This window comes from Stegostoma tigrinum, chromosome 1, assembly GCF_030684315.1.
Source record: "Stegostoma tigrinum isolate sSteTig4 chromosome 1, sSteTig4.hap1, whole genome shotgun sequence".
Classification (NCBI taxonomy): domain Eukaryota; kingdom Metazoa; phylum Chordata; class Chondrichthyes; order Orectolobiformes; family Stegostomatidae; genus Stegostoma; species Stegostoma tigrinum.
Window position 1 is genome coordinate 162,905,612 of NC_081354.1, and position 24,549 is coordinate 162,930,160.

The 24,549-nt window shown below is 41.4% G+C and overlaps 1 protein-coding gene across 4 annotated transcripts in view; it reads left to right on the forward strand.

Moving 5' to 3' along the window:
* Nucleotides 1–24,549, forward strand: part of letm1 (leucine zipper-EF-hand containing transmembrane protein 1) — an 83,895-nt gene that overhangs the window by 39,347 nt on the left and 19,999 nt on the right. For 2 of the 4 annotated variants that reach the window (XM_048529570.2, XM_048529552.2), the window contains exons 6-12: nucleotides 707–910; nucleotides 2,469–2,588; nucleotides 3,565–3,696; nucleotides 13,560–13,739; nucleotides 15,458–15,610; nucleotides 23,668–23,802; nucleotides 24,170–24,363. In XM_048529570.2, coding sequence (XP_048385527.1) covers nucleotides 707–910; nucleotides 2,469–2,588; nucleotides 3,565–3,696; nucleotides 13,560–13,739; nucleotides 15,458–15,610; nucleotides 23,668–23,802; nucleotides 24,170–24,363 — 1,118 coding nt within the window. Of the gene's footprint in view, nucleotides 1–706; nucleotides 911–2,468; nucleotides 2,589–3,564; nucleotides 3,697–13,559; nucleotides 13,740–15,454; nucleotides 15,611–23,667; nucleotides 23,803–24,169; nucleotides 24,364–24,549 lie in introns of all 4 variants that reach the window. The other 2 variants (XM_048529562.2, XM_048529544.2) reach the window with 1 other exon arrangement.

The following is a 24,549-nucleotide window of genomic DNA, read 5'->3' on the forward strand; positions in this document are numbered from 1 at the left end:
GAGCCAAGCAAGCACTTAAGGTCATTTCGAAATGCTTTGGTACTGCAGCATGAGGTGAATTTCGCAAAGCCATCAGAGAGCTCCTATTCTGTTAATTAGAACAGAAGTTTGAGCACTTGTGAATGGAAACCAGCTGAAAATGTCAAAGCAGCGTGTAAGGTATGCCGCCCTATGACATTATCTGAGAGAAAATGCAGGTGTTGAAGATGAGAAATTTTTCCAAATGCTGAAAATGTACAGCATCATTGCTGTAAATGCACGCCATGGGGAAATCAACCTAGATTTGGTCCTGTCAAGATGGTGTCATAGTCAGCAGTTGCCATTATTCCACTTTTTTTAGCAACTTTTATTTTCTCTTCAAGTACACATGTAGATATGGAAATCAGGACATTGCTGTCAACTAATCTGACGTAGGTTGTCAAGATCCCTTTTCTCAAAAAGAATTAATTCCTTTGAATAAAAATCAAAAGAACTGGAGATGCTGTAAATCTGGTTTTAAAGGCCCCCGGACCCGAAACGTTAACTGTTTTCTCCTCCACAGATGCTGCCAGACTTGCTGAGCTTTTCCAGCAACTTTGTTTTTGTTCCTTAATTCCTTCAAACCTTGTTTTCTGTCAATGACGATGCTTCTTTGGAAGACAGATCAGGTTTATAGTTAGCCTTTAAATTGTGTAGATGTTTAAAAAGATAATTTGTTTCTGTTTAGGTTCGAGATTCTGGAGAGCGACCGAGCAATGAGGAGATCATGCGTTTTTCTAAACTGTTTGAGGATGAGTTAACTCTGGATAACTTAACTCGACCTCAGCTTGTTGCACTTTGCAAATTGTTGGAGCTGCAGTCAATAGGAACCAATAATTTTCTACGGTTTCAACTGATTATGAAGCTGCGCAGCATTCGTGCAGATGACCAGGTAACATTTGTACAGTGCAAAGAAAAAAAAATGTCAGACCAAAGATGGTCCACTGATATTGAGTACTTTAATTTCTCAAAATATGCTGTCTCAATCCTACAGCTCATTAAATCAGTGAGCACTTAATTTGTTAGTTTGAATTTACTTAGCTGATCCCTGTAAAACTTCAGGGTTCGCTTCCACTTATGGCAGGAGGTGACAGAGTGAATCTGAAGGCTTAATCAGTATGATAGTAATAAGACCCATTCCAGAAGTAAGGATGATTTCAAAAGTTTCACAGTGCTATCAACTTTATCCGAAAAATTATAAAATCAGTGATTCATTTCTTAGCTGTGTTGGAATGCTAGTTTGTGATGCTGGCTGACTGAACGCAGGTCTCTCGTTCTATTTTGCTGTTTGAAGTTCTTCTGTCTTCAATATTTCTTCCTTGTACAACAAACCAGAAGAACCAGGCTGCCTTAACTCAATTACTGCTACGTGAAGTAGCATGATCAGAGACACACTGAACTCTATTATTAGTGCATGATTGGTTTCTTTCGAAGTAGTAGTCGTCAAAGTGGCATCATTTTTTGCTCTTTGGTTCCCTCTGATGATAATTCATGAAACTACCCCTTCTTTGTGTTTTTTTTTCTGTAAATTTTAAGATATGTCATTATTTCAGGGTAGGGTGTGCTAAACTATGCATGTAAAAGACATACTATGATGTGAGCCTGCTTATTCAGGCTCTAAAAGGCTGCAATTTCTTGTTCTCTGATATAAAGCTAAGTGCAGGAGAGCTTCTCTCCCCAGAGCAAACACTGAAGTGAGTCAAGAGGTGTGTAAGTATCCTACAGTGGTGACCATTAAACAGAATTCATTTTAATTCCTCACTTATTTAATCAATCAAAATTAACCATAATTTATAAAACTGAACTTTATCAATAGACTCCTGTATGTCAGCTTCACCTTCATGAACTTCTCCTGAAATGTGAGGGATTCAAGTAGTCCAGCATCCAGACTTTATTTGACAGAACAGTCATATTTCTATGTTCTCAATTTTGATATAACTGATATTTTCAAACATTTGAGTGTTGATTGGAGGATTTACTTTCTGCATATCTCTCCTCTACTCCTAAGTCCTTACTTGGGGTACCATCAATTCCAGTAAATATCTTAAATTAATAAGATAGATTGAAAACACAATATTAGCAGGAGTCTGAGATAATAGGAACTGCAGATGCTGGAGAATCCAAGATAATAAAGTGTGAAGCTGGATGAACAGATTAGGCCAAGCAGCATCTCAGGACCACAAAAGCTTTTGTGCTCCTGAGATGCTGCTTGGCCTGCTGTGTTCATCCAGCTTCACACTTTAGCAGGAGTCAGTTGTTCGGTAGCATCTGCAGAGTGAGTGAGTGTTAATGGTTCAAGTTGATGAACTTTATTCTAACCCCGTTACCCACTCAGCCCTTTCACTGTCCTTGTGTTGATTTAGCTTTATGTTGCTGTTCAGTTAGATTTATTTTGCTTGTTTATGGATTGTTTGTTTAAACTGGAGAATATCAATTTCTTTTGCCTACAGTTGATTGCAGCAGAAGGAGTAACTACACTGAATGTAAATGAGCTGCAGGCAGCTTGCCGGACCCGGGGTATGAGAGCATTAGGGGTGACTGAAGCACGCTTACAAGAGCAACTTAAGCAAGTAGGCAAATGCAAGTTGTTATTTTTAATTCGAAGTAATGATGTGATGCTTGTAATCCGAGACTGTTGTGGAAAAGTAACCAAAAATTAGCAATGTGAAATTTCTCTAATCATGGACTCCACCCTCTCAATTATACTCCTTTTTCCTGAAGGGAAATACTATACACTGATCCTCAATAGTAACTGAGCAAATGTCCAGAGTGTTTTTCTTCTGTGCACTTGCACCAGTTACCTACAGCACAATTTTCATAAAGAAGGAAGTTACCATGATCCTAGAAACTACAAATAAATGAAGAGACCTACTACTAAAATTAAAGAAGGCTGTGAGGATCATGAGAGTAATAAAGAAGCTAAAGGGAAGTAAGGTAATTGAGTGCAATTAACAAAAGCTAACTGAAACTTGAGAAAAAAGTTTTGATAAAACATCAAACACGTGTTTGGCAAATTCACTCAGAAATAATTCTTTAAAATTAGATTATCTTCAAAAGGAGATAAGCCCCTTCCTTGCTATGCCTATTCAAAATTGAACTGTAGGTCAAAAGGTTCACTTGAGAAATTAATGGGACAGAGAGCTCTGAAAATATCTTAAAACTAACCTACTATGTTTTGATTCTCAATCTTCACTTTTTAAATTTGGCACCCACATAGAATGTTGTAAAATTTCATATGTGTCAATCATGCAGACACAATTTTCTAACTATTTTAAAAACTATCAGGCTTCTGTAAATAAAAATGAATTTGAGCATACACAAAAAAATCGCCTTTTTATTGTGAAAGAAGGAAGTAAATGTTGAAGCCATACAATTCAGAATTGTGGCATAAGAAATTAGACACAATGCATTAATTGTTGCATTTCTACTCTTTAATATTGGACCCTTTCAAGTAACTCATTGAGAAATGTACTAAATAATACTCAGGTTTATTATGTTTAAAATGTTCCTGTGTTCCACCTAAATACTGCTGTCTTTTACTTGCAGTGGTTGGAGCTACATTTGAACCAGCAGATTCCAACGTCGCTTTTGCTTTTGTCCAGGGCTATGTTCCTTCCAGATACCCTTTCACCGGCTGATCAGCTTACAACAACTCTACAGACATTGCCAGATAGCGTGGTAAGTAGTTTGCCCAAGTTAGAACTGCACATTTAAGCAGTTATTCAATACTACGTCTTCAAGTAGTCGTTGACTGTTTTTGTGCTTACAATGAGTTGGGTTTTATTAAATTATAAATATCATATTGTGTTGTTCTGCTTTAAACTTTTATTAAAGCAGCATTGATGATACAGTCTACCATCCAATGCACCTAAGTTTTTATATATGTGGGTATTCAAGGAGCTTTTGGTATTTAAACAGTAACAAAACAGTTAGAAGTGTGAACCTTGAAAGATTCAAATACCTTGCCATTATTCCCTACGATCAGTTCTTCAAAGCAGCTGAGTGAAAATGAGCACTTGACTGAGCCCTGAGTAGCAGTCATCAGTGAAATTAGTAAGCTTTATTTATTCAAGCCGGAGAGGGTAGTGGAGTCGGCCTCATTAAGGGCATTTAAGCAGCTGTTAGATAGACATATGAATGATAGTATAAGGTAGCAGTGGAGGTTAGATAGACCTTGGGTTTTGGGTGCAAGTTCCGCACAACATCATGGGCTGAAGGGCATGTTCTGTGCTGTACTGTTGTATGTTCTATGTACACCTCCAGCAGAGTTTGACTGTGGACCTACACCCTGACTTTTGTGTCCTCACCCTGTGTCAAAATGTTTTTAATATTGCGAATAGGAGACATTAGAAGTTGAAGTTGTCATCTTGCATTCATCACAATTATGATGCAAGAAACAATGGTGGGCAGGTGAGGAGAGGAAAGAGAATTTCATACAGGATGAGACTATTGTTTGAATTGCACTAGAAATCAAATTAAGATCATTAGCTGGACGTACAGTGTGATGCTTTTGCATTTGCTAGAATCCACATAGCTAGGTACTCAGGACTCTGTCAGCGAAAGAAATTTGCGTAGGTGTTGCACCATTTCCTAAAAAAAATGCATGGAGATGGTGCATCTCCATGGCACTGCCATGGATCGTCATAATCTACTGGCCAAGCCGGGCCTGAAAATTAAGATGGCTCATTGTTCTTGCTGTATCTCCATGCCAATGATGCCCAAACAATCAGCACCCTTTTGTCTCATGCTGTACGAAATGGTATCTGTCCTTTCAATTTTGTTTCATGTGTCTGAGTGCATCTTAACACAGTGCCCTGCTCAAGTGCCCATTTGTTTTTCCTGGGCGTGCTGGAGTGTTCCAGTGAAGCGCAGCGCAAACTAGAGGAACAACATCTCATCGTCTTGCTTCTACGCTTTGCAGCCTTCTGGACGTAATATTGAGTTTCTTCCCTCTCTTTTAGCTTGTTACGTTCTGTTAATCATGAACTCTCCTCAACTTATCCCCCATTCGAGTAGGATTGTCTATCCTTTCAAGTCTAGCAGGAGACACACCATTGTTCTGCCATTCTCACATTCTGATTATTTAATCTGAGCAATCAACATCTGTTCTCCACCAGCACCCTATACCCACTATCCCCATACTACCCTCCCCCCAAACTATAAGCATAAATGCTGTCCCTTCCACACTTCACTTCAGCTCTGAGTCATCTAGACTTGAAACTTTAGCTTGCTGTCTATCCATGGATGCTGTTTCACCTGTTGTGATCTCCAGCATTATTGTTTTTTAGTACAGATTCAAGCATCTGCAGTAACTTGCTTCCTCATCAGAGTAATTTGGTTCATGCTTAATTGTGCTCTGTAATGGTCTATTAAGGATGTACTAAGAAATGATGGCCTTGTCTTTTGAAGTCTATGTCCATTTGATTAATAAAAAAAAACTTTAGATGCTTCTCATTGTTCCCAATGAATTTCAACATGTTCCACTTCCATCCATTCTCCCCCCCCCCCCCCCCCCCCCCCAAAACCCGGTAATGACTGCCAATTTCATTGGTCTGTCAATGTAGTGCTGAAGTTAGATTTCATTTGTCTGTCCATGTAGTCCTGAAGTTAGTTGCTGCCCTCCTGACTGTGTCTTTTTATTAAGGCCTGAGCTTTTGTCATCACCATGCTTGCACATTGTTCCTTCTTCATGAAGTCCAAGTCATTTAATACTGTAGATGCAAGTGTGTAATTTCAAATTACAAACCTGCAGCCCCAATTGTCTAGAAGATGGAAAAGGACTATAAACAAAAGGGAACACCGCCACCAGCAAGTTCCTCTTCCCAGCCCCACACTGTCATGAATTTGAACTACCACCATTTGTTCACAGCTGGGTAAAATTTCCTCGAGCTCCCTCTTGAACAGCATCTTGCCTGACCACCTTTTAACTACCCCTCTCCAATGGATTCCAGCAGTTCAAGAAGGCAACTCACCTGCCCTCTCAGGCAGTTAGGGAATGGCAGTGAACACTGGCTTAGTCAGTGGTGCCAGTGTCTGCAGACAAGTAAGGAAGACTTAAAAACAGACCTTTTGAGGCGTTGCAAATTGCTCCAGAACTGGTGGTTGATCTATACATTACTTGTAAAATAAAAGCCAAAAGAACTGCAGATGCTGTAAATCAGGAACAAAAACAGGAGTTGCTGGAGAAGCTCAGCAGGTTGGACAGCATTCAGTGAAGAAAAAAAATCAGTGTTAACATTTTGGATCAGAACTGAGGAAGGGTCGCCGGATGTGAAATGTTAACTCGAACTTTGCTGATGCTGCCATTCCTGCTGAGCTTTTCCAATGATTCCTGTTGTTGTTATAAATTACTTGTTCAGCCTGTGGGATAAATAAAACTTGAACTGGATCTTCTGGCTCAGAGATAGGGACATTACCACTATAACTCCAGAGCCTTAATTGTTAATTTTAGATATCTTTAATCAGCCTGCTCAGTCATGTTATGACATACCTTTGGAGGAGGTGGGGCCTGAACTCGAGCCTCCTGGCCTAGAGAAATATTGAGTACAACGGTGAGCCAGCTGTTTGTCATTTTGAAATGTTATCATGATTCTGCACTGTGTGTGTGAGAGATATACAGACACACACATTTTTAAAATGTGTTTGGGTATATATTATGCATATTATCTCCATCTCAGTCGGAGGTAGGGTCTTTACTCAGACAGTGATAGTGGTGTGGAATGCATTGCTAGAGAGGGTAGTGGAGTCGGCCTCATTAGGGGCATTTAAGCAGCGATTACATGGATGATAGTATAAGTTAGCGGTGGAGGTCAGATAGACCTTGGGTTTCAGGCAAAGGTTTGGCACAACATTGTGGGCTGAAGGCCCTGTATTGTTCTATGTTGTATGTTCTGCGTTTTACCTCTATATATCATTAAGAACGCTACCCTGATTCCTGACTCTTAGAGGCAGTACTATGTGCTTGCACGGAGTCTGCAAAATATTTGTTCATCACTCTGCTTTCTGTTCATTTAGTGAATTTTACACCCAGGCAGCTGATGCTGCTTTAGTCCTGTTGGATTATTTGAATGTTGTTTCAAAATCCTTGCATTGTACTAAGTGTTATTGTAGCATATGAAACATCTTGCTGATTGGTCCAACTTGTTTTGTCAAAATGCATTTGGATTTTGTATTTAAGCCTTATTATAGTTGTATTTTAGTCATTGCAGTGGAAGAATTGTTCATTCCAATCTGCAGATGAATTGGAGTAACTTCCATGCTCCTGAGTATTGAGCTATTCATCTGTTACTACTCTAAGTTAATTTCTATGACTAGATTTAAAATGTTTGAGTTCCTCCTTCTGCAATATTTTGTGTGTAGATATTGTGCTGATTTTGATTTTATTTTTACTCTTTCATCAATTTTAGTTTGGAACTAGGAACAGGAATTGAGGTGAATGTGATTTGTGGACTTGTGAAACAGCTTGTGGTAAAAGGAAAGGAACAGATCATGTGAGCTTTTGTTTGTTTGAGGGGCCAGGCCGAAGGGTTAAATGCATGCTGAGTCTTGATTAACCATGACTCCAGGAAAAGTATTGTATTTAAAGCAGCAGAAGTTGGGTTATTTACAAAATCCGTACCTAGGAATTGGTTCCAGCAGGTCTGAAAAAGACCTTGTAATGAAGCAAATGGCAAATGTTGAATGACAATTGAGGCCTTGGGAAAAGACAGTCAGGCTCAGAGTGGAACCAGAGCTGCGGTTGTTTTTTTAATAAACTTTTTTTTCTGGGAGAAGATTTTGGCTGTTGCTGACACAGCATGAAGAGTCGAAAGCTCTCTGCCTAATCTCCCTGATAGTAAAATGTGAGGCTGGATGAACACAGCAGGCCAAGCAGCATCTCAGGAGCACAAAAGCTGACGTTTCGGGCCTAGACCCTTCATCAGAGAGCTCTCTGATGAAGGGTCTAGGCCCGAAACGTCAGCTTTTGTGCTCCTGAGATGCTGCTTGGCCTGCTGTGTTCATCCAGCCTCACATTTTATTATCTTGGAATTCTCCAGCATCTGCAGTTCCCATTATCTCTGCCTAATCTCTCTTACCAGCTTTCAGAAGCCAAAAGCTGGGCTAGATGTATGTGCCTTTAGCTGATTGAACTGAAAAGGTGACCTGATGTTTCCAAAAAAAGCGACCAAGCAACAGATGTTTTGGGCTTAAAGTAAAGAAATGAATTAGATTACATTGTTTGATTTTATTTTCTGTCTGCTAAAGTTGTTCTCTTGTGGTGCAGTGATAGTGACTCTGCCCTAGAGATAATGGGAACTGCAGATGCTGGAGAATCCAAGATAATAAAATCTGAGGCTGGATGAACACAGCAGGCCAAGCAGCATCTCAGGAGCACAAAAGCTGACGTTTCGGGCCTAGACCCTTCATCAGAGAGGGGGATGGGGTGAGGGTTCTGGAATAAATAGGGAGAGAGGGGGAGGCGGACCGAAGATGGAGAGAAAAGAAGATAGGTGGAGAGGAGAGTGTAGGTGGGGAGGTAGGGAGGGGATAGGTCAGTCCAGGGAATACAGACAGGTCAAGGAGGTGGGATGAGGTTAGTCGGTAGGAGATGGGGGTGTGGCTTGGGGTGGGAGGAAGGGATGGGTGAGAGGAAGAACAGGTTAGGGAGGCAAAGACAGGTTGGACTGGTTTTGGGATGCAGTGGGTGGATGGGAAGAGCTGGGCTGGTTGTGTGGTGCAGTGGGGGGAGGGGACGAACTGGGCTGGTTTAGGGATACGGTGGGCGAGGGGGAGATTTTGAAGCTGGTGGAGTCCGCATTGATACCATTAGGCTGCGGGGTTCCCAAGCGGAATATGAGTTGCTGTTCCTGCAACCTTCGGGTGGCATCATTGTGGCACTGCAGGAGGCGCATGATGGACGTGTCATCTAAAGAATGGGAGGGGGAGTGGAAATGGTTTGCGACTGGGAGGTGCAGTTGTTTGTTGCGAACCGAGCGGAGATGTTCTGCAAAGCGGTCCCCAAGCCTCCGCTTGGTTTCCCCAATGTAGAGGAAGCCACACCGGGTACAGTGGATGCAGTATACCACATTGGCAGATGTGCATGTGAACCTCTGCTTAATGTGGAATGTCATCTTGGGGCCTGGGATAGGGGTGAGGGAGGAGGTGTGGGGGCAAGTGTAGCATTTCCTGCAGTTGCAGGGGAAGGTGCTGGGTGTGGTGGGGTTGGAGGGCAGTGTGGAGCGAACAAGGGAGTCACGGAGAGAGTGGTCTCTCCGGAAAGCAGACAAGGGTGGGGATGGAAAAGCGTCTTGGGTGGTGGGGTCGGATTGTAGATGGCGGAAGTGTCGGAGGATGATGCGTTGTATCCGGAGGTTGGTGGGGTGGTGTGTGAGAACGAGGGAGATCCTCTTTGGGCGGTTGTGGCGGGGGGGTGGGTGTGAGGGATGTGTTGCGGGAGACGCGGTCAAGGGTGTTCTCGATCGTTTTGGGGGGAAAGCTGCGGTCCTTGAAGAACTTGGACATTTGGGATGTGCGGGAGTGGAATGTCTTATCGTGGGAGCAGATGCGGTGGAGGCGGAGGAATTGGGAAGAGGGGATGGAATTTTTGCAGGAGGGTGGGTGGGAGGTGGTGTATTCTAGGTAGCTGTGGGAGTCGGTGGGCTTGAAATGGATATCGGTTAAAAGCTGGTTGCCTGAGATGGAGACTGAGAGATCCAGGAAGGTGAGGGATGTGCTGGAGATGGCCCAGGTGAACTGAAGGTTGGGGTGGAAGGTGTTGGTGAATTGGATGAACTGTTCGAGCTCCTCTGGGGAGCAAGAGGCGGCGCCGATACAGTCATCAATGTAATGGAGGAAGAGGTGGGGTTTGGGCCGGTGTAGGTGCGGAAGAGGGACTGTTCCACGTAACCTACAAGGAGGCAGGCATAGCTGGGGCCCATGCGGGTGCCCGTGGCCACCACCTTAATCTGTAGGGAGTGGGAGGAGTTGAAAGAGAAGTTGTTGAGGGTGAGGACGAGTTCGGCTAGGCGGATGAGGGTGTCGGTGGAGGGGGACTGGTCGGGCCTGCAGGACAGGAAGAAGTGGAGGGCCTTGAGGCCATCTGCATGCGGAATGCAGGTGTATAGGGACTGGACGTCCATGGTGAAAATGAGGTGTTGGGGGCCAGGGAATTGGACGTCCTATTCCCAATTCCTCCGCCTCTGCCACATCTGCTCCCACGATAAGACATTCCACTCCCGCACATGCCAGATGTCCAAGTTCTTCAAGGACCGCAGCTTTCCCCCCACAACGATCGAGAATGCCCTTGACCGCGTCTCCCGCATTTCCTGCAACACATCCCTCACACCCCGCCCCCGCCACAACCACCCAAAGAGGATCCCCCTCGTTCTCACACACCACCCCCACCAACCTCCGGATACAACGCATCATCCTTCAACACTTCCGCCATCTACAATCCGACCCCACCACCCAAGACGTTTTTCCATCCCCACCCTTGTCTGCTTTCCGGAGAGACCACTCTCTCCGTGACTCCCTTGTTCGCTCCACACTGCCCTCCAACCCCACCACACACCCGGCACCTTCCCCTGCAACCGCAGGAAATGCTACACTTGCCCCCACACCTCCTCGCTCACCCCTATCCCCGGCTCCAAGATGACATTCCACATTAAGCAGAGGTTCACCTGCACATCTGCCAATGTGGTATACTGCATCCACTGTACCCGGTGTGGCTTCCTCTACATTGGGGAAACCAAGCGGAGGCTCGGGGACCGCTTTGCAGAACATCTCCGCTGGGTTCGCAACAAACAACTGCACCTCCCAGTCGCAAACCATTTCCACTCCCCCTCCCATTCTTTTTAGATGACATGTCCATCATGGGCCTCCTGCAGTGCCACAGTGATGCCACCCGAAGGTTGCAGGAACAGCAACTCCTATTCCGCTTGGGAACCCTGCAGCCTAATGGTATCATTGTGGACTTCACCAGCTTCAAAATCTCCCCTTCCCCTACCGCATCCCTAAACCAGCCCAGTTCGTCCCGTCCCCCTACTGCACCACACAACCAGCCCAGCTCTTCCCCTCCACCCACTGCATCCCAAAACCAGTCCAACCTGTCTCTGCCTCCCTAACCTGTTCTTCCTCTCACCCATCCTTTCCTCCCACCCCAAGCCGCACCCCCATCTCCTACCGACTAACCTCATCCCACCTCTTTGACCTGTCCGTCTTCCCTGGGCTGACCTATCCCCTCCCTACCTCCCCACCTATACTCTCTCCACCTATCTTCTTTTCTCTCCATCTTCGGTCCGCCTCCCCCTCTCTCCCTATTTATTCCAGAACCCTCACCCCATCCCCTTTGTCTGATGAAGGGTCTAGGCCCGAAATGCCAGCTTTTGTGCTGCTGAGATGCTGCTTGGCCTGCTGTGTTCATCCAGCCTCACATTTTATTATCTGTGACTCTACCCTAGACTGGGAGGCCCAGGTTCAAGTCTCACCTGTTCTGTAGATGTAATAACAGATTGATTAGAAAAATAGGCTAAAGTTATTGTACATTTAATAAATAAAGCCACCTTCATTTACAAAACCAGTGCTTGGACTAAATTATTCTCAAAGTCTGAGCTACTGTATTCAAAAAAACTGTGGAGTAACAAATCAGAATCTTTGAAGGTCTTAATTTTACTGTGTTGTGAATACAGAGATAGAAAGGATGATTTGGTTCAGCTGTATGTCTCTGTCATAACAGTTTAAAGTAGTGGAATAAATTTTTGACCAAAGGTTTTCACTCACTCATCAGATACAGATGCAAAGCTGAGCAGTTGGGTCAGATAGGAGTGAGGGGACAAATTGGACTCAGTAGGGGAAGGGGAGAGGGAAGAGCTGAATTGTATGATATGCTTGAGAGGAAGGAAAGTTTGAGTGAATGGCTGGTGATAAGGATGTTCTGTTGGGCTGGCATGTGGTGGCCTGCCTGGAGGTTCCAGAGTCTGCAGAGGGAGGGAGTCAGATTGGGAAGGTGGTGTCAAGGGAAGGTGAGCTGCCTCAGTGTCTGAGGATGGAGGGAGAGGGGCTATTGAGTCTTCTGTTACCAGTGAATGTGCAAAGCTTGACTGATATCCAAAATGGGTGTAAAATAATCTTTCAGTACTTTATAAACAGATTTCAGTTATTGTGTTTTGAGCATTGTATTGTTGTATGTGGATCTTCAATTTCCGAGCTTCAGTTAAATTTAAATGCAGTATGTTACTTTATGAACTTAAATACAAATTTCGTGCACCACTCGGACATTTTGAGCTTGCTCCACCATTTGATAAGATTGTGGCTGATTTGATTGTGTCCGCAGGGTGGCTTCTGCTCTTTGATTCAGTGCTTTTCCAGTCGACTTCCCAGTATTCATAGCTTGAGAGATGTCAAGGCATTCAGTCTAATTTCATCCTTAAAAATATTTGCTGCCCTGTTTCCACTGCTGTCTTGGGAAAAAATTTCACAGATCAATGATGCTGTGAGGGAGAGTTGCTACTTTCCACTTCTAAGTGGGATACACCCTTATTAGTGGTGCTTTTGCTGACTACTGGAGTCACAGAAATTTTCAAAAGTTTGATTTTGTTTTTAGAATGTAGGCATCAGCCAAGTACAGGGTTTGTCACTAATTCCAGATTGCCTTTGAGAAGGATGGTGCATTGGGTTACTTTGAAAAATACTTTGAAGCACTGCCATGGTCCTTTGCTTCACGCATACGTAATCCAACAAAGTTGTGTGTATGGATTTTATTATGAATTTCCTGCTGTGACTGCATTGAATCCAGAAGTCACATTCATGATATAATACAAATGGACAGACTTGATGAAAATAAAAGTGGAGAAAAGGTAGAAATAAAATTTCTATCCTTTGGATGTTTAATGATTCGAATAATTTCACCTGTTTGAAGTGACACAAAGCATTTAGTTGCATTTCATGACATCAGAAATAATTCCTTGTCAAGGGAAGTGTTCAAACTTTGTTTGGCCATTCCCACCCTGAATGAATTTAGGTATTAATTTTCCACTTTAAGGAATGGTCTAGTTGTTACCTTGTGGAGAAGAATGAGATGGAATACTATTGTTCATATACAATCAAATGGAGAATGTGTTCAAACACTTCACAGTAATAAGATCACTTTGATATGGTGGTTGAAGTATTTTGTCATTCTATATAATCAGCTCAATAAATACTGTTAGAAAGGAAGTGAGTTAGTTTTCTTTGATTTATGGGAGCAAGGACTTCTGTCCAATTTGCTGGAGTTGATTTGATTAAATGATAGACCTTAGTCACGATAGAAGCATCGTGAGGCTGAAGGTGCTCATTTGGCACACAAAACTGCTTGGTGAGATCAAAATGAACTCTGGATGAAATGAAACATCAATCAGTAGGTAATTTCTCATGTGAAAGAGATGAACATGCTGTACAAGAATGCGCTACCCTTTTTCAGGCGTTTTGGTCAATTTGCTTTTTCTGTTCCTAGTGCAAGCACAATCTGAAGCACTTGAGAATTGCAAGAGGGGCGACCACTTGACTCCTTTCATTTGATATTCCAGGCAAAGGAAGCACAAGTCAAAGTAGCGGAGGTTGAATGTGTCAAAGTGGATAATAAAACTAAATTGGAAGCAACCTTGCAAGAAGAGGCAGCCATCAAGAAGGAGAACCAGGAGCGGGAGATGGAACGTATGGCAGAAGCTGCAGAAAAAGCTAAAGAAAGCTTACAGGTTGAAGCCAGGGTAAGTGTTAAATTTTTATAATCTGAACATGCTTTAGATTTAGCTTAATGTTGCGAGTGAGGACTTCCCAAGTTCTCAGCAATTCAAACTTGCCATCGCCTCCTGTGGGTGACCCAAGTTCTACAAATAGTGAGAAAATAGAAAATGTATAAATGAACACTAAATATAAAATCAGATGGTAAAAGCTTCTACAACAATGCAAAAAGATAAATTTCACAAATTGACTTGTGTATCACAGAGGCTGAAACGCCAGTGATTCCAATTGGAACTAAATAAGTGGCAGGAATGTTAAAACAAGCATTGTTTGTCTTCACAGAATATGATAGAAAAAAAATAGAAATAGTGGAGAGTCTAATGAGAGTGACGAGCTTTAGATAATCCGAATAAATTAATCCGTTGAGTTGAAGGGAATAGATGTGATGTTAGTCAAATGGGTTAGTTTGTCCTGGATGGTGTCTACCTCAGAGATAATGGGAACTGCAGATGCTGGAGATTCCAAGATAATAAAATGTGAGGCTGGATGAACACAGCAGGCCAAGCAGCATCTCAGGAGCACAAAAGCTGACGTTTCGGGCCTAGACCCTTGAAGAGTCTAGGCCCGAAACGTCAGCTTTTGTGCTCCTGAGATGCTGCTTGGCCTGCTGTGTTCATCCAGCCTCACATTTTATTATCTTGGTGTCTACCTCCTTGTGTTTTGCCAGCCCCATCCAGACATTTGGCAAGTATTCCAACAAACATATGAAACATGCCTTGCACCTTGCAGTTGTTGGATAGACAACTTCTTGTGGCAGAATTCATAGCCTCTGTCTGCCATTGTCGCTGGAATATTTATAAGGCTGAGAGTAAGTTAGCTTAGTTGGCTGTGCAGCTGGTTTGCAATGCAGAATGATGCCAACAGCATGTGCTCACTTTCTATTTCAGCTGTTGCTACCATGAAGGACTCACCTTCTCAACGTCTCCCCTTGCCTGAGGCTTGGTGACCCTCGCGTTAAACCACCGCTTGCCATCTCTTTTGACATAGTTGCTCACCCTTTGCTTTTCCCTTTACCTATTTATAAGTCTGGTTAAATGCAGTTCTTGGCCAAGGGTGTTAATGGTGGGGGATTCAGCAACCAGCATGCTATTCGCTGTCAACGTTGCCTGATTTTGGAGATGGTGTTTCCCTGGCACTTGTATTGACTGAATGCTAGTTGATACTATTAGCTGCAAGCTTAAATGTTATATCGGTCTTCAATGTGCAAATTACTTCAGTATCTGAGGAGTAGCAAATGATACTGAACAGGGTGTCAACCTCAACAACCATCCCCACATCTGACCTTGATGTGGAGAAGAACTTTGAAGCAGCTGGAGATAGTTTGGCCTTGGACACTACCCAGAAAAAAACTCCTGTAGTGACACTGTTCAGATGTGGTGATTGGCCTGTAATAAGTACAACCATGTTTCTTTGTGCTAGGTGTGGCTGCAACCAATGGAAAACTTTCCCTTAATTTCTATTGACATCAGCTTTAATAGGCTCCTTACTATCACATTTCGTAAATGCTGAGGCAGTCAATGTCACCTCAACTCTAGAATCCAGCTCTTCTTGTCTTTGCTTGAACCAAGACTATGCTGAGATCTGGAACTACTGGTAATAATGACTGAAGTGCATAATTACAAATGTTTAGTCTGCCATGAATGTAAGTACAAGTGTTCTTTCTCTTAATTCTTTGTCCCAGAAGGAAATTGAATCAGCAGTGGATCTGGAAGCAGCAGCTGTCAATGTCAAGCAAAGCCAGATTGCTGTTGATGCAGAACAGGAATTGGCTAAAGTAGACTTGACGATGCATTCGGAAACCTTGAAGGATACAGCCCCAGTATTAGAAGGAATCAAGGTATGTTTGAATGTCAGGGTCATTGATCTTCACTTACATTTGCTTTACTGCTGTTAATGGGGCAGGTTAACATAGTGTCCTGGTCACAATTTGGTTTGTGTTTTCCAATCTGAAATCTCTCGAGGTTTTGTTGGCATGAGCCCACGAAGCAAGTTTAACATGCAATTCCTTCAGTTCAGTTAATATTTTGAAACAAAAAATATGCCAACTACAACCACCAACTGTGTCATGAACGTCTCTGGGCTTAGATGCATAATTACTGATAGTACTTTTTATTGAGCTTAAGGTTTTCACTGTTCATTTTTTAGTGCACAGTTTACTGAGATGAGAAACTGCATTAGGCTTCTACTGTTGCTATTTACATGACTTTGAAAGGACCTTAATACCTTGTGAGAGTAGTATGAGTTTAACAAACATTTTTCTTAGTCATTCTTTTCTTTACCCAAGCTAGATTGTTAACCAGCCAAATCAGTTGACTGCAGTGTTTTAATTATAATTTAAGTAAGTAAAATACAAAGTATATGCTGTTTATTTTTCTGAAAACAAAACCTTACAAGGCAATCTAAGGCTTTTTTTAAACCACTTGGTCTGAGTTTTGGAATTAAGAGGCATTTGTTATTAGAGAACAAGTGTTACTGCTTAGTAATGCAGCAGCCAGGGCTAATGCTTGGTGGTAAGGGCACAAACTCTGGTGTAGCTGCTGCTGGAATTGAAATGTAATTAATAAATTTAGAATGAGCGCTAATTTTGTACTAGTGATGATGAAAGTCTGTCATTACTTTTAAAACCGATCGGGCCTACAAATGTCTTTGAGGAATGGAAACCTGCCAATATTTCGTGATCTAGACTACATGTGTTTCCACAATCTTGGCTATCAGCTTGGTAGACGGACAAGAGCCTGGAAGAACACAGCAGGCCAGGCAGCATCTGGAGGAGGGGAGCAGTCAGTATTTCTGGTATTACCCTCCTTCAGGACTCCAGCAGTGTGGCAGTGAGAAAGACTCATTGAGTTCAAGTTTGAGGGAATGGCAAACTTCTTCAAAGTGGGCATCCTTTGATGAGACTTTGCAGTGGTAAAACTTGGTAAGAGACAAAAAAGAACTGCAAATGCTGGAATCCAAGGTAGACAAATAGGAGGCTGGAAGAACGCAGCCGGCCAGGCAGCATCTGGATTAAAGAAGCAGTCAACATTTTGGGTATTACGCTTCTTCAGGACTGGCAGTGACTGTTCCTTTCCTCCAGATGCTGCCTGTCTATGTCTTTTCCAGTCTCTCTAGTTTTTCTACTTTGGATTCCTGCATTTGCATCTCTTTATCAGCTTTCTGCTTAAGTGACTTGTGAAATAGGCTGACAAATTGCTTGATTGTATTACACTGCTAGAGAAAACTCAAATAAAAATAAAAATGGGCAGATCAATTGGCATTGTTTTGGCAATCTGTTCATTTAATGTACCCTCACTACAATTCTGCTTAAAATTACCATGCTAACTTAGCCAGAATCAATCATGGATTGACCTTTAGATTCATTGTGGTAATGTTGTGGCTTTGAGAAGTTTATTTTTGTCCGGTTCGTTTCTTTTCTTGAAGAGAGATTGTAGGGTAGAGGTACAGAGCAGTCTATGAACATGACTAGAGTAAACAGCTTGTGAGACGTTGGTTTTATTTTAAGTTGGAACTGTGGAGGCAGCCTGGCTGTGTGTGCCCAGCTCTCTCAGACCAAGTTTTCTAGGTTTTTTTTTAAGCTTGTAGATTTAGCTTCAAGCAGTCATTGTTGTGGGCTTGAAGAGGTAGAAGCTATCTTTACCCTCACTGAGCTCCAGTTTGAAGCTGGGATTTCTCTCTGGTGGTTTACCTGTGGGAAGAATTTGTTTTTTTGAATTTGCCTTTTTGCCAAAGGGTATGTCTGTCGGATGTTACTGTATTGGAATAGTTGATGATAGTTACTGTATCTATTACTCTTTAAGTTTTCCTGTAAAATTATTCTAAATTTCTCTTTCTTTGGTTATGTTTTAATCACAATGTTTAAATTATGTTTTGCTTAATGTCGAGTAGCTTCCAGTCAAATTGCATCTGAACACAGCAGATTACATCTGCTTTTAAAATAAGGAAAAGATAAGGTGTAGGTTACCATTTTACAACATTTTGAGGGGGCATGATCTGGTCCATAACACAATGCAGAGATGAGCTGGAATAACATTAAACTTAATTTTAAAAAAGAATCTATTGCAGGACGTATTGTTTTTAAAAAAAAAAAGTTGCACTCACAAATAAAATGCCACTTAATGTATTTGTACTTGTTCAATTACATAATGCCTTTATAACCAAAAATATTTTCATTTGCGTGCAGTCCTTTTTCAGCAGCAGGCACTGGAGTCATCACCCCCTTCAAAGTCTAAAACCCCTTGGAAATGTCAAATTGAAATGACCAACACCTCATTTTGATAATAACCAGTTACGAGATTAGTCACTCAATCCAAAAGTGGAAACCCTCTGGCTTATGTCTAAGATGAATGAAATTACAAGCAATGAGTTTGTTTCAAAGATGTAAAAGGTAGAATTTTTAAGTCTCTTGACAGGTCCTCTTCACTACTTTGTTGTTTTAACAGTTACTTTTGAGCAGTTTGGACAGTTGAGCATTTCAATGAGCTTGACAATTCATAACTTTGTGCAATTTTTAATGCACATTCATGCATACTTATAACAATTCCAGAAGGCATCTTTGCCTTTTCCAAAGATGAGCTGTGACTGTAATCAAAGAGGCACCTTACCTCTCCATGTATTCGACCCAAAAAAAGCACAAGGTTGAGACCTGCTCTTACTAGATTGGCACTGCAGACTTTAAGTTTCACATTCCGCGGGTGCCGAAATCCAGCTTCAGTAGAGGCTGCCGATCATGCGAATGGTCAAGTGCTTTTAACATCCATACTGGCATGAAAGGCATCCAGATCACTTAAAAGTGAGGAAATTCCATACAAAGGGGTGGGAAATCATCTTCCATTTTTTTTTGCCACAATAGACAGGTTTTCCGTCATGGTGGAAACACTTTCCACAGTAATGCTACATAAATTGTTTCTCATCTGATGTCATATACATCTGTCAGTCAGAGCAAATGGCCTGCAAGTCCTCAATGTTGACCTTGGAGACTAGCCTTTGAAAGCCTCATGGCGTCCAGTCAAACATCAGCATGTAACTTTTTACTGATTTGTCATTTACTTGACCTCTCTCAGCTTATTAACCAAGATTGCTCCTTGATGAAAATTTTAGAACAAAACCTGATCTAAGAGATCTCATGAAGTTTAGATCGGATCAAAGCCCTGCTGCTTCCAGTATTTCCAGTGCAAGTAAATAACTAATTGAAGGTGACTCCAGAATAATGCTTGTCAAAGATGGCAGGGACCGTCTGACCAGTATCACATTGCTGTTTGTGGAAACTTCCTATGTTGCATTTTCTAATTCATGCAATGACTGCACTTCAGACATACTTAGTTGACTGTGAAGTGATTTGGGACTTCCAGTGGTCGTGGAAGATAATGTTTAAAAGCAAGTCTTTTTTTCTCACTGCTTTTATGTTATACAATACGATGGAATATTAGTGACAGCTTTTGTGATGCAGTAATGACCATTGCCTGAAAACACGTTGTGCTGAATTTGAAAAGATCAGTTCTGGATCCCTGCATCATATCCCATGCACAAAAAAGACAATAAATCCAACTTATCAAACTGTTTGATCAGCCTACTCTCAATCATCAACGCAGTGTTAGAAGCTGTTGTTGACAGTGCCGTTAAATGGCACTTATTCAAGAATAGCCTGCTTGCTGATACCCACTTTGGGTTTCGCTGTGACCACTCAGTCACTGATCTCCTTAAGACCTTGGTTCAAACATGGACAAAACCTGAATTCCCAACTGGAAGCGAGAGTGACTACACTTAATGCTAAGGCAATTTTGACTACGTAGTGTTAAGAAACCCTAGCAAAATTGGAGCCATTGTGAATTGAGGGGAAAGCTCACTATCGGTTTGAGTAATATGTAGCACAAAGGCAGATGCCTCCAAAAATTGATACCAACCATCTGTCATCAGACATCACTGTCAGAGTTCCTCCGCGGTACTGTCCTATTCTCAACCATTCATGAACCTTGCCTCCAATGTAAGAGCACAAGTTAGGATGTTTGCTGATTGCACGATATTCGATACAATTTGTAAGTCTTCAGAGATTGAAACAGCTTCTGTCTAAATGCAGAAAAACCTGCATAATATCAGGCTTGGGTGATACAGAGCAAGTAACGTCACGCTATAGAAGGGCCAGGTAATGACAGTTTCGAACAAGAGCGAACCCAATCACCTTGCCTTGACGTTAAAGATGTTACCATGGCTGAATCCTCCACTATCAACATTCTGATGGTTACTGTTGACCAGAAGTTGAACTAGGCCAACTGCATAGATGTATAAGAACTGAAAGAACTGCGATGCTAAAAATCAGAAATGAAAACAGAAATTGTTGGAAAAGCTCAGCAGGTCTGGCAGAATATGTGGAGAGAAAACAGAATTAATGTTTTGAGTTGAGTGACCCTTCCTCAGACCCTCAGTTCTCCGGGTTTGTTGCATAGATGTTGTGGTTGCAAAAGCAGATCAGAGACCGTGAATTTTGCAGCAATTAATTCTCTCAAGTACTCAGTCAGTCCACCAGTTTACAAGATACAATTCAGGAGTTTTGATGGAGTATTGTCTAATTGCTTGGATGAGTGCAGATCCAACAGCATTCTAAAAACTTGATGCCAGCGAGGACAAAGCAGCCTGCTTCATTGGCATCCACCTTTTGACATTCGCTGTCTTCCAGTGTGCTTTGGTTGCGAAATGTACCATCCATAAGATACACAGGAACAACTCATGCTGCTTAGGCAGCATCTTACAAACCAACTACCTGTACCAGCTAGAAATTCAAGAGCTGCAGAGGGGAACCCTACCACATACAAGTTCCTCTCTAAGCCCCACATCATCCTGACTTGGAACCATGTCGCTATTCTTCTATCAGGGGGTGAAAATCTGAAAGCCTACCTTGACCAGCACTTTTTTTTTCCCTCAAGAAGGGTCTAGACCTAAAACGTCAGCTTTCCTGCTCCTCTGCTGCTTGGCCTGCTGCGTTCATCCAGCTCTACACCTTGTTATATTTGACCAGCATTGAGTGTGTTTACACCACATAAACAGCAGCAGGCATTCAAGGCATCTCACCACAACTTTCTTGAGGTAATTCAAGATGGTTAGTGAATGCTGACCTGGCCATGGCTGCTCACGCCCTAGCAATTTTTTTTATTTTGATAAGTATGCATCACAACGAGAGGTTTAATTTACTGCTCCCATGTTCTGTGAACTGTCTTGATCCCCATATTGAACAAAACATATTGTTTTATTGGGGGCAGTTCGTAGAAGTTTTGAGAGTATGATCCTCAGAATGACGGATTGCCTTATGAGCACAGACTGAACAGGTTGGGACTGTACTTACTGGAGTTTAGAAAAATGAGAGGTGATCTCATTGAAACATAAGGGCCTTGACAAGGCAAATGCTGAGAGGATGTTTCTCTTAATGGGAGAATTTAGTATCAGAGAGCATAGTCTCTGAACAAAGAAGCACCAGTTTTGAGGTGAGGGATTTCATCTTTGAGAGTTGTTAGTCTTTGGAACTCATTGCTCTGGAAAGCTCAGGGGATAGAGTCCTTATGTAATATTTAAGGCTGAGATAGATTCTTGATCAGTCAGGGTTACGAGGAAAGTGAAAGTGATGAATGTCAAAATAGCATACTAAATGGTGGAGCAAGCTCAAGAGTTCACTTCCTGTTCCTATCTCTTATGGTCATTATCAGCTGCTGTGTCCAGGGGCATATAGTGCTCATGAGTATACAAAGCCCCTGTCTGTCACAGTTCATTTCAATGCCACATGTGTAAACCCATGGATGTTCAGAGGATGTAGGCTTGTCGAAGAGAGATAATTATTGCTCTGGTTGATGACAACTCTGTATCCCAGCCTGTTGCTCTCCTTCACTTTCAATTATTTCATGTATGCGCCAGGCAAGTCATTAAGTGCCTGGACAGGTCAACACAACTATTCTATGTCTGGACTGTGACCAAAAGGGGTGCATAAAAGCAACAGATCCTGTTTCTCAGTTGCTAGTGCCAAATGATGAATGAAGCTGTAGAAAGCTTTGTTTTGAGAGGGCTGTGTTTAACACACTGACGTTTACTCATAAATTGCACTGCAGATCGAAACAAAAGGAACCAAAATCCCCACAATGCTTTATTTAAAAGAATTCATGACTTTGAACAGTGAATTGTTATAAGTAAATACAAAACTTGTCTGAAAAGTTTGAACAATACTGAAGTTCTTAAATATTTAAAATTTTTACCATACATTTAAGTTAATTGAGTTTACTGTAATATTAAATACTGACCTGATTTGTTTGCAAGGTTATACCTTCGATCAATAATATACTTCCATGCTTTGAAACAATATTTAAATTAGCAGAAAAAGCATCACAAACTAAAAGCTTCGGTTGTATGGCATTCCTATTTGGCCATGTATTTTAGTTGTTTAGTTTGAGAAACAACAAAACACCGAAACTATAATAATAGACGTGCAAAATTTATTAGCATTGAGCATTTCAGCCACTTTTCTCATTTGTTTTTCCATGCTGTTGCAGTTTGAGAAATGGCAAAGATATATCTGCACATCAAGGTTGGGTGTAAACCTCTCTGTATTTTTGGTATTTTGGATAATGTATATGTGCAAATTTGTTTAAGTAAACCCCTTATGCCTAAATTATCTGTTTTCTAAAATTAATCTGCTGTTCATAATCTTAGCACTGGTCTTTTCCAGTCCAAAATACTGTGTAGATACTGCTGAGTAAATATCCTTACTATAGTTGTCTGCTGAAAGCTTCTTTGGTGCTACATCTAGAGATGCTAAACACCGTCTTGCTTATTTGTGTTCTTCATCAGTTCTGCCTCTTCAATGACATGGCTGACATGAGGAAATCTCTGGAGAGATTTGAGTACTGCATAACACAATGGGCAATAATTTAAAAAGCGATAGAATATTGGAATACAAAAAGATGCAAATTATGCTACAGTTATGTATGGCTGAGGTTAGACCTCATGTCAAATACTGCATACAGTTTTGGGCACTGCACTTTAGGAATGCTGTGGAATACTTGCTTCTCCTAATTGTTCTAGTAATCTCCCTCTTATGCTTTCTTGTTGCGTATTCACCCAAAGTTAATAAATCCCCCCCACCCCAACAATTTCCTTTCAATACGTTTTTGCAAACTTTCTCCACATCTCTGCAGCGGAAGTACCTTAATTTATTTGAGCCATTCTTCATGAGCCAGTTTTTGCTGTGAACAATATGCGTTGTTATTGACATGCCACAATCAGCCAGTAACATGGAGATTAAGGTGCAGTGCAAGTTACAGTTTCTGTAATTTGCCCCAACTGATGCCTCACACAATGACACATTGCCTTTTAGCTACTCAATTTTCTTACAACTGAATGCATTTGTATATAAATTGTCCAGTGATCTTGCTAGAAAAATGTTAAATCTTGTCATATGCTTGTCCTTACAGTAAATTAATTGTTAAAACATATGTCAAATGAAGTCTGGCCTGAAAAGGAGCAATTTAGTGTTTGTCTGATTCCTGCATATTATAAATTTGTTGAGATTTTGTTAGTGGTTTTTTTTCTCATTTCATTCTCATTTGGTGCTTTATTTATTTCTAATCCATTCATTTCAATTCTCTCCCCTTTGCATCTTGTTTAATTTTCAGTCCCCTTCAACAGTTAAGGAGGTATGCTACTTGGGCCCATTTTACCCAAGTCCCAGTTGCCTGATTGGCTTCACTGTTCATACTCTAAGTTATTTTTCTTTTAGGTTTTGAATTGAAGGACTCGGTAAAAGTCTATAATTGGCCTCGAGGCATTTTAATTCAACAAAACCATTAATATTTCAAACATAGAACTGTCCTAAAACTGTAAGTTATAATTCACTCTGATTCACTGCCTTACTTTTAGGGTGAAGAGATTACAAAGGAAGAAATAGATATGATTAGTGATGCTTGTACCAAGTTGAAGGAACAGAAGAAACTACTCACTAAAGAGAAGGAAGAGCTAGAGGAATTGAAGGGAGATGTACAAGAGTATAATGAGGTAAGAAAATATTTGATTTCATCAAAATTAAATATTCATATCTATTTGCTGAATTTATGTTGAGTTTTGCTTTACTTAAAGGAACATGAGTGTACAAATTAGAGCAGTTTCTGACTAGACTGGCCACTTCACAAAATGAAATGGAATAATCATTAAATTACCGAGGTCCACTGAGGTACTTTTGCCTCAAGCTTATAATGCTAAATTCATTGTAAACGTATCCCGGTCTTTGCTCAGTGTGCTGTGACATTGTTTTCCAAATGTCATTTGAATGACATGAATGTGTGACTTTAACTTTAGCAGTTTTGCCACAGGTGGCAGATTATGTCAAAGTGATTGTTCAGTGTTTCATTATTTTCCATTCCAGGATTTAGAAGAGATTAAGAAGGAATTTTCCAAAACTGGAAAGGAAACAACTGTAGAAGAGTCCAAAGCTAGCAAACTATTAACAAAGAGAGTAAACCGAATGATCGGCCGAATTGACACACTCATTGTTGAGTTGGAGAAAGGCAAAGAGGCGCTGGATGATCGACTGGATAGTGACGCGACATCCCACACTGGGTATTATGCCTCATAAATAGTTTATTTTACTTATGTTGGTAATGTAAAATACTTTCTATCTGAATTGTGGACCTAAAAGAAATTCTAATATTTCAATCTTTAGAGTCATAGAAATGTACCCTTCAGTCGAACTTGTCTATGCCAACTAGATATCCTAAATTAATCTACTTCCATTTACGGGCATTT